The sequence below is a fragment of the Ornithorhynchus anatinus genome, chromosome 1 (assembly GCF_004115215.2).
Source record: "Ornithorhynchus anatinus isolate Pmale09 chromosome 1, mOrnAna1.pri.v4, whole genome shotgun sequence".
NCBI lineage: Eukaryota > Metazoa > Chordata > Mammalia > Monotremata > Ornithorhynchidae > Ornithorhynchus > Ornithorhynchus anatinus.
In genome coordinates this window covers 33571665-33583750 of record NC_041728.1, presented here as the reverse complement: position 1 = coordinate 33583750, position 12086 = coordinate 33571665, and the positions used below count along the sequence as shown (strand labels likewise).

The 12086-nt window shown below is 50.1% G+C and overlaps 1 protein-coding gene across 3 annotated transcripts in view; it reads right to left on the bottom strand.

Annotated features, from left to right (window-relative positions):
* The window catches only part of SMOC1 (SPARC related modular calcium binding 1), a 150025-nt gene that overhangs the window by 39018 nt on the left and 98921 nt on the right, over positions 1–12086 (bottom strand). For 2 of the 3 annotated variants that reach the window (XM_029067929.2, XM_029067935.2), the window contains exons 6-7: positions 5423–5512; positions 3268–3348 (exon numbers count right to left, since the gene is read on the bottom strand). In XM_029067929.2, coding sequence (XP_028923762.1) covers positions 3268–3348; positions 5423–5512 — 171 coding nt within the window. The remainder of the gene's footprint in view (positions 1–3267; positions 3349–5422; positions 5513–12086) is intronic. The other variant, XM_029067942.2, reaches the window with a different exon arrangement.

The window sequence follows — 12086 nt, the reverse complement described above, 5'->3', positions numbered from 1 at the left end:
CCCCCCTCCCTCTCCTTCCCCTCCTTCGAAGCCCATATCATTCACCTCTACCACCCACTCCAGTTACTTGTCACTGTCATCTACCGCCCTCCCGGTCCCACCTCCGACTTCTTCAACCACCTTGCCCCTTTCTCACCTTACTTCTCTCCTTCTCTCTGCCCACTCTGATCCTCGGAGACTTCAACATCCATACGGATGTACCCGACGACTCCTCTGCCGCCCGCCTGCTATCCCTCCTCGACTCTGCCGACCTCCTCCTCCACCATACCGCGCCCACTCACCGACTCGGTCACACCCTCGATCTCGTCATCTCCTACCGCTGCACTATCTCCTCCCTCACCGACTCTGAAATCCCTCTCTCTGACCATAACCTTCTCACCTGCCTCATCTCTCACAGTCCCTCCCCCTGCAAATCTTCGCTACTGCCCCACAGAGACCTCCGCTCTCTCGATCCCATCCGTCTTTCCAATAGCATCTCTCCTCACCTTGCCGCCCTGTCCTCTCTTCCCACTCTCGACGATCGGGTCTCCGCTCTCCAACTCCACCCTCTCTACTCATCTCGACTCTCTCGCCCCCCTTTCCCTCCGCCGCTCTCGCTCCACTAACCCACGGCCCTGGATCACCTCCTCTGTCCGCTTCCTACGCTCCTATGCTCGAGCTGCTGAGAGCTGCTGGCGAAAGTCCAAACACCAAGCCGACCTCACACACTTCAAATTTCTCCTTTCCTGCCTTAACTCTGCCCTCTCCTCCGCCAGGCAAAGCTTCTTCTCCTCCCTCATCGACACCCATGCCCATCACCCCCGCCGATTGTTCCGGACCTTTAACTCTCTCCTTAGGCCCCCTGTTCCTCCCCCTCCCCCATCTCTCACCCCCAATGATCTGGCCACCTATTTCCTCACGAAAATCAACACGATCAGGTCTGAGCTCCCCAAAGTCACCCCTCCGCCTCTCGCCTCCCCCCCACCGACCCCCTCCCCTACTTTCCCATCCTTCCCTGCAGTATCCTCAGAGGAGATCTCCTCCCTCCTCGCAAGTGCCACCCCCTCCACCTGCGCCTCGGACCCCATTCCCTCTCACCTTCTTAAAACCATCGCCCCTGCCTTCCTACCTTCCTTAACTTCTATTTTTAACCACTCAATCTCCAAGGGCTCCTTCCCCTCTGCCTTCAAACATGCCCACGTCTCCCCCATCCTAAAAAAACCCGCTCTTGACCCCACTTCCCCCTCCAGTTATCGCCCTATCTCCCTACTACCCTTCCTTTCCAAAATCCTAGAACGAGTCATCTACAATCGATGCTTAGAATTCCTTAACTCCCATTCTCTCCTGGACCCCCTCCAATCTGGCTTCCGTCCCCTCCACTCTACCGAGACTGCTCTCTCTGAGGTCACCCGTGACCTCCTTCTTGCCAAATCCGATGGCTCCTACTCCATTCTGATCCTCCTTGACCTCTCTGCTGCCTTTGACACTGTCAACCATCCCCTCCTCCTCCATACCTTATCTCACCTTGGCTTCACGGACTCTGTCCTCTCCTGGTTCTCCTCTTACCTCTCTGGCCGGTCATTCTCGGTCTCCTTCGCTGGCGCCTCCTCCCCCTCCCATCTTTTAACTGTTGGAGTTCCTCAAGGGTCAGTTCTTGGCCCTCTTCTGTTCTCCATTTACACTCACTCCCTCGGTGAACTCATTCGCTCTCACGGCTTTGACTACCATCTCTATGCAGATGACACGCAGATCTACATCTCCGCCCCTGTCCTCTCCCCCTCCCTTCAGGCTCGCATCTCCTCCTGCCTCCGGGACGTCTCCACCTGGATGTCGGCCCGCCACCTAAAACTCAACATGAGCAATACTGAGCTCCTCATCTTCCCTCCCAAACCCGGTCCTCTCCCAGACTTCTCTATCACCGTTGATGGCACGACCATCCTTCCCGTCTCTCAGGCCCGCGATCTCGGTGTCATCCTTGGCTCGTCTCTCTCGTTCACCCCACGCATCCTATCCGTTACCAAGACCTGCCGGTTTCACCTCTACAATATCGCCAAGATCCGCCCTTTCCTCTCCACCCAGACGGCTACCTTACTGTTACAGGCTCTCGTTATATCCCGGCTAGACTACTGTGTCAGCCTTCTCTCTGCCCTCCCTTCCTCCTCTCTCGCCCCGCTCCAGTCTATTCTTCACTCCGCTGCCCGGCTCATCTTCCTGCAGAAACGATCTGGGCATGTCACTCCCCTTCTTAAACAACTCCAGTGCTTGCCTATCAACCTCCGCTCCAAACAAAAACTCCTCACTCTAGGCTTCAAGGCTCTCCATCACCTTGCCCCTTCCTACCTCTCCTCCCTTCTCTCTTTCTACCGCCCACCCCGCATGCTCCGCTCCTCCGCCGCCCACCTCCTCACCGTCCCTTCGTCTCACCTATCCCGCCGTCGACGCCTGGGTCACGTCCTCCCGCGGTCCTGGAACGCCCTCCCTCCTCACCTCCGCCAAACTGATTCTCTTTCCCTCTTCAAAACCCTACTTAAAACTCACCTCCTCCAAGAGGCATTCCCAGACTGAGCTCCTCTTCTCCCTCTACTCCCTCTGCCATCCCCCCTTTACCTCTCCGCAGCTAAACCCTCATTTTCCCCTTTTCCCTCTGCTCCTCCACCTCTCCCTTCCCATCCCCACAGCACTGTACTCCTCCGCTCAACTGTATATATTTTCGTTACCCTATTTATTTTGTTAATGAATTGTACATCGCCTCGATTCTATTTAGTTGCCATTGTTTTTACGAGATGTTCTTCCCCTCGACTCCGTTTATTGCCATTGTTCTCGTCTGTCCGTCTCCCCCGATTAGACTGTAAGCCCGTCAAACGGCAGAGACTGTCTCTATCTGTTGCCGACTTGTTCATCCCAAGCGCTTAGTACAGTGTTCTGCACATAGTAAGCGCTCAATAAATACTATTGAATGAATGAAAGCTAATCAGGTTGGACACAGTCCATGTCCCACATGGGACTCACAGGATTAAGAGTGAGTTAATTAATTAATTAAATTAATCCCCATTTTACAGATGAGGGAAAAGAAATCTAGGGAAATGAAGTGACTTTCCCGAGGTCACCTAGCAGACAAGTGGTAGCCCCTGAATTAGAACCCAGGTCCTTCTGACTCCCAGTCATGTGCTCTATCCACTAGGCAATGCTACTTCTCCATTTCTTCCTGCCTGACCTGTTTCCGGGTTACCATTTTAATACGTACAAATTCTCAGGCAGACAGGATTAAGAATCCCAGGCAGGGTTTACCTGAATTCCTTATGTTGGTGTTATTCAGTTTGGAGTCTTTGATGACCAGGTGCTTGATCCACAGGGTAGGGGCGGTGATTTCTGGATGGAGGAGGGAGAGAAATGAACACAGAAGAACGGAACAAGGTGCAGACCAACCCAGCTCGCTTCTTCAGGAGGTCCTGCCCTGCCCTGAGGTTCTGTGGTTCCTCTAGGTTTGGGCCAAAGCGGGCATCTCCAGCCCCAGGCCGGTGACCACCTCTGTCTTTTTTCTCCTCATCCAACCTCATCCGACCTTTGCCTGGTCCATGGCTGACAGGCTGCCATCTCGACCTCCCCCCCACCATCTTGACTCTCTTGTCGTAGAACCTCTGAGGTGAGAATGGTACTGGGGGGAGGGTGGGGAACAGGGGACCCTCCTCCTGCACAGTCACTGTTATCCTGGAAGGGAGAAAAGTTGGGCCCCCTAATGAGGCTTTCTTCATGACGCTCCCCCAAAGAGGACCTACCTGGGCAGGTAAAAGTCGATAACCTGGGCAGAGCCAAGCCCAGAGACCATTCAAAAGGAAACACCCCCAACCTGGATGGCCCCAGAGACTAAACCTTTCTGATGAGCCCAAACCTGCGGGCTCTATGGCAGCATCAGTCCATCAGTCAATTGTATTTATTTAGCACTCTCAGTGAGCAGAACACTGTACTAAGCAATTGGGAGACTAATATAAGAGTTGGTTGACAAGTTCCCTGGCCACCGAGACCCAAGGGCCAAAGCGGAAGCAAAACCACCCCAGGGCGGCCTGGCATTGTACTGCTCTGGGGCAGAACTAGCCACAGAAGGAGTCAGGGCCAAAGCAAGCGGAAATGTGCCCCTGGTGACCCACCTCCAGACTCACATCCTTGTGCCGGGAGGAGAGCTATTCCGTACACTGTGCTGCACTCAGTAAGAGCTCAGCAAATACCATGGATTGAATGGTAGGAGCCTCCCAATCCCATGGGCCTCTGGGAAAGAGCAGGAAAGGCATCCTAAGAGAAGTAGCGTGACTTAGTGGAAAGAGCACGGGCTTGGGAGTCAGAGGTCTTACGTTTTAATCCCAGCTCCACCACTTGTCTGCTGTTGTGTGACTTTGGGCAAGTCACTTCACTTCTTGGTGCCTCAGTTACCTCTTCTGGAAAATGGGGATTAAGACTGAGCCCCACCTGGGACAAGCTAATAACTTTGTATATTCCCCAGCACTTAGAACAGTGCATGGCACATAGTAAGAGCATAACAAATAACACTATTATTATTATTGTTACTATCATCTTGACCCCAAGTATATTTTCTAGTCAAGCAGCATTTTGGGGGGATTCTGGGGGAAAGGGAGGATGAGCTAAGCTATTAGAAATGCACTCGGGAAAGCCGAGAGCTCTTTCTAAGGCTCCTTGAGGCATTTCCATTTTTAAACTGGGAAAAACTCCTCACTATTGGTTTCAAAGCTCTCCATCACCTTGCCCTCTCTTACCTCACCTCCCTGCTCTCCTTCTACAGCCCAGCTGGTATACTCCGCTTCTCTGTCGCTAACCTCTTCACTGTGCCTCATTCTTGCCTGTCCTGTCATTGCCCATGTCCTACCTCTGGCCTAGGATGCCCTCCCTCCTCACGTCTGCCAAACTAGCTCTCTTCCCCCCTTCAAAACCCTACTGACAGCTCACCTCCTCCAGGAGGCCTTCCCAGAGTGAGCCCCCCTTTTCCTTTGCTCCTCCTCCCCTCCCCATCGCCCCTACTCCCTCCCTCTGCTCTCCCCCCTTCACCCCCACAGCACTTGTGTATATAGGTATATATTTATTATTCTATTTATTTTATTAATGATGTGCATATATCTATAATTCTATTTATTTATTTGGATGCTATTAATGCCTGTATACTTGTTTTGTTTTGTTGTCTGTCTCCCCGCTTCTAGACTGTGAGCCCATTGTCAGGTAGGGATTGTCTCTATCTGTTGCCCAATTATGGTTTCCAAGCGCTTAGTACAGTGTTCTGCACTAAGTACTCAATAAATACAATTGAATGAATAAATGAATGAAAAAAAATTATAAAACAACACCTGAGGAAATCCCTTGCCCTACTTCCCTTGCAGGAAGTGGGAAGGAGGAGGGGGAAGGAGAGTGGGAGGGAGGGAGAGGAAGGAGGAAAACTCACCATCTCCGTCAAACACTGGCTGTGTCTCCATTGTGGGCGTTGGCTTAGATCCGTCCTCTGAATTGAGGGTTAAAAAGAAACGAAAAGAGACTACCATTATTGAGGTAAATACTATCTACTCTCCAGCACTGTTGAATGGTTGGGGTTTGCACAAGGCCCGGCCAAGTCCAGAACGAGGAGACGAGACAGGCACAGGGGGGAGGGAGAGACACGGGGAGAGGGATAGACAGGCATAGGAAAGGGAGAGAGACATAGGAGAGACACAGGAGAGAGGGAGAGACCAACTGCAAAACAAATACAGCGGTGGCTTGCTTACTCTCTCAAGAGGAGATTAGAGGCCTCACTGCTCTCAAAGATCCTCACTGGGCCAAACGGAATAGGAAATCTGAAGTGGTGAGAACTCCCTCCCCACTCTAAGGCCTAGCCCCCCTAGCCCTAGGGTCAGAGGGGGTTGACTCTCCCTGGGGAATGTTCCTTAAAGGTCAACCTCGTGAAGGTTAAAGTTAGCCGCCCGGAGGATCAAACTTGAGGCCCAGGGGTAGTGGCGGGAGGAGCAACTCCAGGCAGGAAATCTTGCTCCTTCCTGGCTTCCCCGTCCATCCAGGGAATTTTAGCCATGAGGACCTGCCATGGGACTGAGATAATAGAGCTGTGGGTAAATTGGCAGTTGTAGTGCTTTTACCTGGAAGCGCTCTGCAGGTCCCTGGAGGAGAGGGAAGAGACCCTTAACTCCTTTGCCCCCAGAATGCTGGCAGACCACATCTAATAGTAATTATTATTATAATAATGTTTTATTACATAGTGAGCACTTAACAGACATGCTAATAATAATAATAATGTTATTATGATTATTGTGGTATTTGTTAAGCACTTACTAAGGAGAAGTAGCATGACTTAGCAAATAGAGTAAGGACCTGGGAGTCAGATGGATATAGGTTCTAATCCTGGCTCTGCCACTTGTCTGCTGTGTGACCTCGGGCAAGTCACTTAACTTCTCTGGGCCTCAGTTGCCTCATCTCTACATTGGGGATTAAGAATGAGAGTCTCGTGTGGGACAGGGGACTGTGTCCTGCCTGCATAATTTGTATCTATCCCAGAGCTTAGAACAGTGCTTGGCACATAATAAGCACTTAACTAGTTCCATAATTATCATTATTATTATTATTGTGTGCCAAGCACTGTAAATGCAGAAAAGACACAGTTTGATCAGATCAGACTCGGTCCCTGACCATCAAGGGGTTCATAGACTTAAGGGGGAGAAGGAGAACAAGTAACAAATCCCCATTTTACATTTGAGGAAGAGGAGGCACAGAGGAGTGAAGTGACAGGTCCAAGGTGACCCAAGCTGGCAAGAGGTAGAGACGGGATTAGAACCCAGCTCTTCTGAGGCCGAGGGCCGGCCTCTTTACGCTAGGCCACGTTGCTTTTCCCCACCTCTGCAGGAACCAGGTTGAAGCTGCAGGAGTGGTTCTGGGGCCGCAGCTTCATGTTCTACTCCGCCCGTTGATGGAGGCCAGGACTCACAGGGTCCCGCTGCTGGGCCAGATCTGCCCTGTTCCACTTTGGATGACATTCCACCATGTGCCCAGCAGGGCAGTCCTCTAGATTGTAAGCTCATTGTATGCAGGGAATGTGCAGGGTTTTTGTTGTATTATCCTCTCCCAAGTGCTTAGTAGAGTGCTCTGCACACAGTAAGCACTCAATAAATATGACTGACTGACTTTCTGACAAGAACCAGCATGTGGCTCCACTTGCCAGGACAGGTATGAAAGGGCACCTTGGACCATCCATGCTCCCAGCATAGCTGAAACCAAGACCTGCTCCTTTCAGGGCCACCCCTTCTCCACCTCAATATGCTTAGCGAAAACCAGACAGAAAAACACGTTGATTCTTTCACTTCCAAACACAGCCACGTTGTCCAAGGCAGTCAGCCGGTGAGATGCCCGCAGTCTGCCACCAGCTGGGGGATCTTGACCCATGGGCATTTCCAGGCCCTGGTATTTCACCCAGAGGATGAGGAGGAGATGGAAGAGGAGGAAGATGAGATGGATGAGGAGAGGAGGAATGGGAGGAGGGGAATGCATCTCTCATCTCAATCTCCTGTTCCCCAACAATCAGAGAAACTACTTTCCGAGCTCCAGCATGGCTGCTCTGGCCCCAGTGGGGGTCAGGAGGGGGCTCGACTGACGGTCCAGCTCTATAAACATGACCTCCCTCCTGACTTATTTCCAGGCCTGGGGCAGGGGTATCTTTTGTTTCCTTCCACTGACGCCCATTTACTCTCCAATAGCCAGTGCAGGTAAAGGGAGGGAAGCCAAATCCACCATTAGCAGGGGGATGGCATCCCTAGAACCCTGCCAGACCGAGGCCAGGCCGGTGATATCTCCTAACACCCTGCTCACCTGCCACCGAACGGGACTTTGCACCCCCTGAGGCTCTCTGTCCAAATGTCTCTGCGCAGGTCTCAGGGGCCCCAAGATGGGGGCACAGGAAGTGGCATCACATCATCTAACTGGACATATGTCTAGCTGACCTCTCTTCTTGTAAGCTCGTTCAGGGCAAGGAACGTGTCCACCAATTCTGTGGTATTGTATTTCCCAAGTGCTTAGTACAGTGCTTTGCACCCAGGAAGTGCTCAATAAATACCATTGATTGATCGATTGACCTCTCCCTTTGATGGGCATGGCCATCCCAGACGCATAGGATCTGGATTGCAGTAGCCTGTGGGCCGGCCACAATACCCTAAAAGTCAAACATCCAGGGTTCCTGATCAGCTTAAGCTGAGATGGCAAGCCAGGCTCTGACCTGGAAGTCACTGACAGGTAACTGACTGCATGATAACTACTCCAGGGCTTTGCACACTGCTTGGCACATAGTAAGTGCTTACTAGACACCATTATATTATTACTACGGAATAAGCACAATATTAAATATGGGCAGGGAATGTGTCTGTTATATTGTATTCTCCCAAATGCTCAGTACAGTGCTTTGCACACAGTCAACACTCAATAAATGCAATTGACTGATTGACTTTACAGGATTCCATCCTCTGACCCTAATTTCACCTCTTTCCATTCAGTCCAAATGTACAATTAGCTGCCCTGGCTGGACCAATCCATTTGTCCTTAATAGTATTTATTGAGTACTTACTCCATGAGCAGAATACAATACAATTTAGTTGGCAGGCACAATCCCTACCATCAAGGAGCTTACACTCTAGCTGGGGAGACAGATTTTAAAAGAAATTACAGATAGGGCTGAGTATGAAAATATGGACTTAAGTACTTTGGGGCTGAGGATGGAGTGCTTAAGGATCAAGTGCACAAAGACCTCAGACCCAATCAATGTGGTCTAATGGGTAGAGCAAGGGCCTGGGACACTGAAGGACCTGAGTTCTAATCCTGGTTCCACCACTCGTCAACTATGCGACCTTGTCAACTCCCTTAACTTCTATGTGCCTCAGTTACCTCATTTGAAAAATGGGAATTAAGATTGTGATCCCCACATGGGACGGGGACTCTGTCCAACCTGATTAGCTTGTATCTACCCCAGCACTTAGTACAATACCTGACACATAGTAAGTGCTTAACAAATGCCATTAAAAAAAATGTGCTCAGGCAACGCAGAGGGGAGGGCAAATGGGGTGAGGATATAATACTAATAATAATGTTGGTATTTGTTAAGCGCTTACTATGTGCAGAGCACTGCTCTAAGCACTGGGGAAGATACAGGGTGATCAGGTTGTCCAACGTGAGGCTCACAGTTAATCCCCATTTTACAGATGAGGTAACTGAGGCACAGAGAAGTTAAGTGACTTGCCCACAGTCACACAGCTGACAAGTGGCAGAGTTGGGATGAGAGGTCGGTAATGTCGTCTGAGGAAAAATGAAATCACAGAGAAATAACTCTGCCCCCAAATACTCTGCAGGGCCTTTTGGTTTCTTGCTCGATTCCCTAGACATAGAAACTGCCCCAACCAAGAAGCGCGGCTAATGATGCTTTATAAGGATGCATGTGGCTACTCTTTTGAGTGCTCCAACTCGGGACCATTAACCCCCTCCCCCAGCTTGCAGGTGCACTCAGAGGAAAAAGCCCAGCCCCTCCAAGGACTTTGAGAGCCCTTCTAAATGGCGGGTCTGTGTGACAGCACAATTCTTTACCCAAAGAGAAAGCCCCCGCCCCAAGCCCGGACCAGCTGGAAGTCACTTTGACCCCCAATGGCACCATTCAAAGCCTCTTCTGTTTGGCTTTTTGATTCCTGATTGACGTTTGCCGGCGGGTGAAGATGAATGCCGGCCGGAAGACAATGTTGATCCGCTCTGTTCTTGGGAAAGACTTTTCAGAACAAGAAACAAAAACGAAACAAAACCAAAACCAAAAAAAAAACAAAAACCCAAAAAACATCGGTGTGCTCATGGGGTTGAATGGGGACCGAGAGGTCTGGAGCTGTGGGGCCGTACTTTCAAGGGGCTGGCAAGTCGATTGAAGAGTTAATTGTTTGTGTGTACAATGAGTGTATTCTGAATGCACACAAAGAGCTTTCTTTTCCAGGTTCTTCAAAAGCAAATGTGTCAAAGGGGCCAGCATAACTCTCTGTATTAATAGTGTCTCTTGCTTCTCTTGGGGGTCTCTGAGATCTCAGCCTTGGAGCAAGAGGGAAAGAAGGAAACATCTATATCCTCTTTCTGGGATTTGGAAGATCCTAGACTCTCTTCACACTGCTTCCATCTTCTCCTGGGGTCCTTTAAGGACACAAGTGTCCATCCCCTTATTGATTTTCTTTGGTAAAAATATAAGATTTTGCCAGTTAAAAAAGCCCAGTTAAATGTGTTTTCTTGGCACCTCTCTTCTCCCTCAGACTTACTTTTTTGTCTGGGAGAGGTCGGACTGATGCTGGCTACCTCAGTTTCCCCTTCCTTAATATGAAGTTGATACTTTGTATGAGTCTATGGTTGAAAAGGCTAGTGCTGGTCCCACAGCCCTGGCCACACTGGGCACACCAAAAAGTTTAAAGACTCCAGTGATTGGTCTAGTAGAGGTGAGTCCCTCACTCGACAGCAGTGCCACAGTGGACAAGGGTCCAGCAGGGCCTGGGGCAGGGAAGGTAGGCACAGAGATGTTGTTCCCTGGCCACTGGCTGCCCCTGTTCTTTCATGGACAATTCTACAAGCCGACCATTGACTTCCAGGGGACTGGGCGAGGGAGTGAGGATGGCTCAGTGCAGACCATCACCGCTAACGGAAAACAATTCAGGCTCAAGACCTACTGATTGTGAAGTACCTCATAACTGCCCTCTAGAACCTGCCCCACAAGTAGGTGGAGCTGGATGCTGGTCATCTGGTCTCCAAAGAGGCAGCGGGTACTGGTTGCAACCCCCGCCGGAAGGCCTTGCCCTCCTATCCAGGAGTAACTTGCTCGCCTCGGGTGGAGAAGGGGACTGGAAAACAGGTCCCTAAAAACTGCTGGCCTCTCCCAAACCCAACTCATCAGTAAACCACAATAAGAGAGCTCGTTATAGTGGACAGAGTATGGGCCTGGGACTCAGAAGGACTAGGGTTCGGTTGCCGGCTCTGCCACTTTTCTGCTCTGTGACCTTGGACGAGACTCTTAGCTTCTCTGGGCCTCAGTTTCCTCAACTATAAAATGGGGATTGTGTGGTTTCTCTCCTATTTGGATCGTGAGACCCATGTGGGACAAGGACTATATCCATCCTAAGTAACTTGTACCGACCCTAGAACTTAGAACACTGTTTGACAGATAGTGAGTGCTCAACAAATACCATAAAACAAACATACAACACAGAAAGGCAAAATGGTGCTTCAGTTCCCCTAACTTGAGTTGGAAATCATCAGGAAAGTCAATCCCAGGGCCAAGACCACTATCTCAAGCAGAGGGCAGCTGGCTTTACACTCAGACAAACCTCACTGGATCTGAGCCAAAGGCCCTACAGGAAAGATGTCTGTTCTTATAAGAAAAAGAAACCCTGTGTTTTTTTAATAATATTTATTATGCACTACTATTTGCCAGGAACTGTAATAATAATAATGATTATGGTATTTGCTAAGCTCTTACTATATGCCAAGCACTGTTCTAAGTGCTGGGGTTAGATACAAGGTAATCAGGTTGTCCCATGTGGGTCTCTCAATCTCAATCCCCATTTTACAGATGAGATAACTGAGGCACAGAGAACTTGAGTGGCTTGCCCATGACCACCCAACAGATGAGTGGCGGAGTGTGATTAGAACTCACAACCTCTGACTCCCAAGCCCGTGCTCTTTCCACTAAGCCATGCTGCTTCTCTTACTAAGCACTGGGGTAGATACAAGCTAATGGGGTTGAACACAGTTCCTGTCCCTCAAAGGGCTCTCAGGCTTAGTCCCCATTTTACAGATGAGGAAACTGAGGCATGGAAAAAGTGAAATGATTTGCTCAAGGTTACACTGCAGACAAGCGACAGAGTCTGGATTAGAACCCAGGTTCTCTGACTCCCAAGCCAGTGCTCTTTCCACTAGGCCATGCTGCATCTTAATTATATCCTGGTTTATCTTCCCCCTGGCTTCATATCCGGCAGACCACTACTGTCTCCATCTCAAAACCCTTACAAAATTCATATATCCTTTAGGAAGCCTTCCTTGACCCATTCATCATTTTCCCACCCTAATCT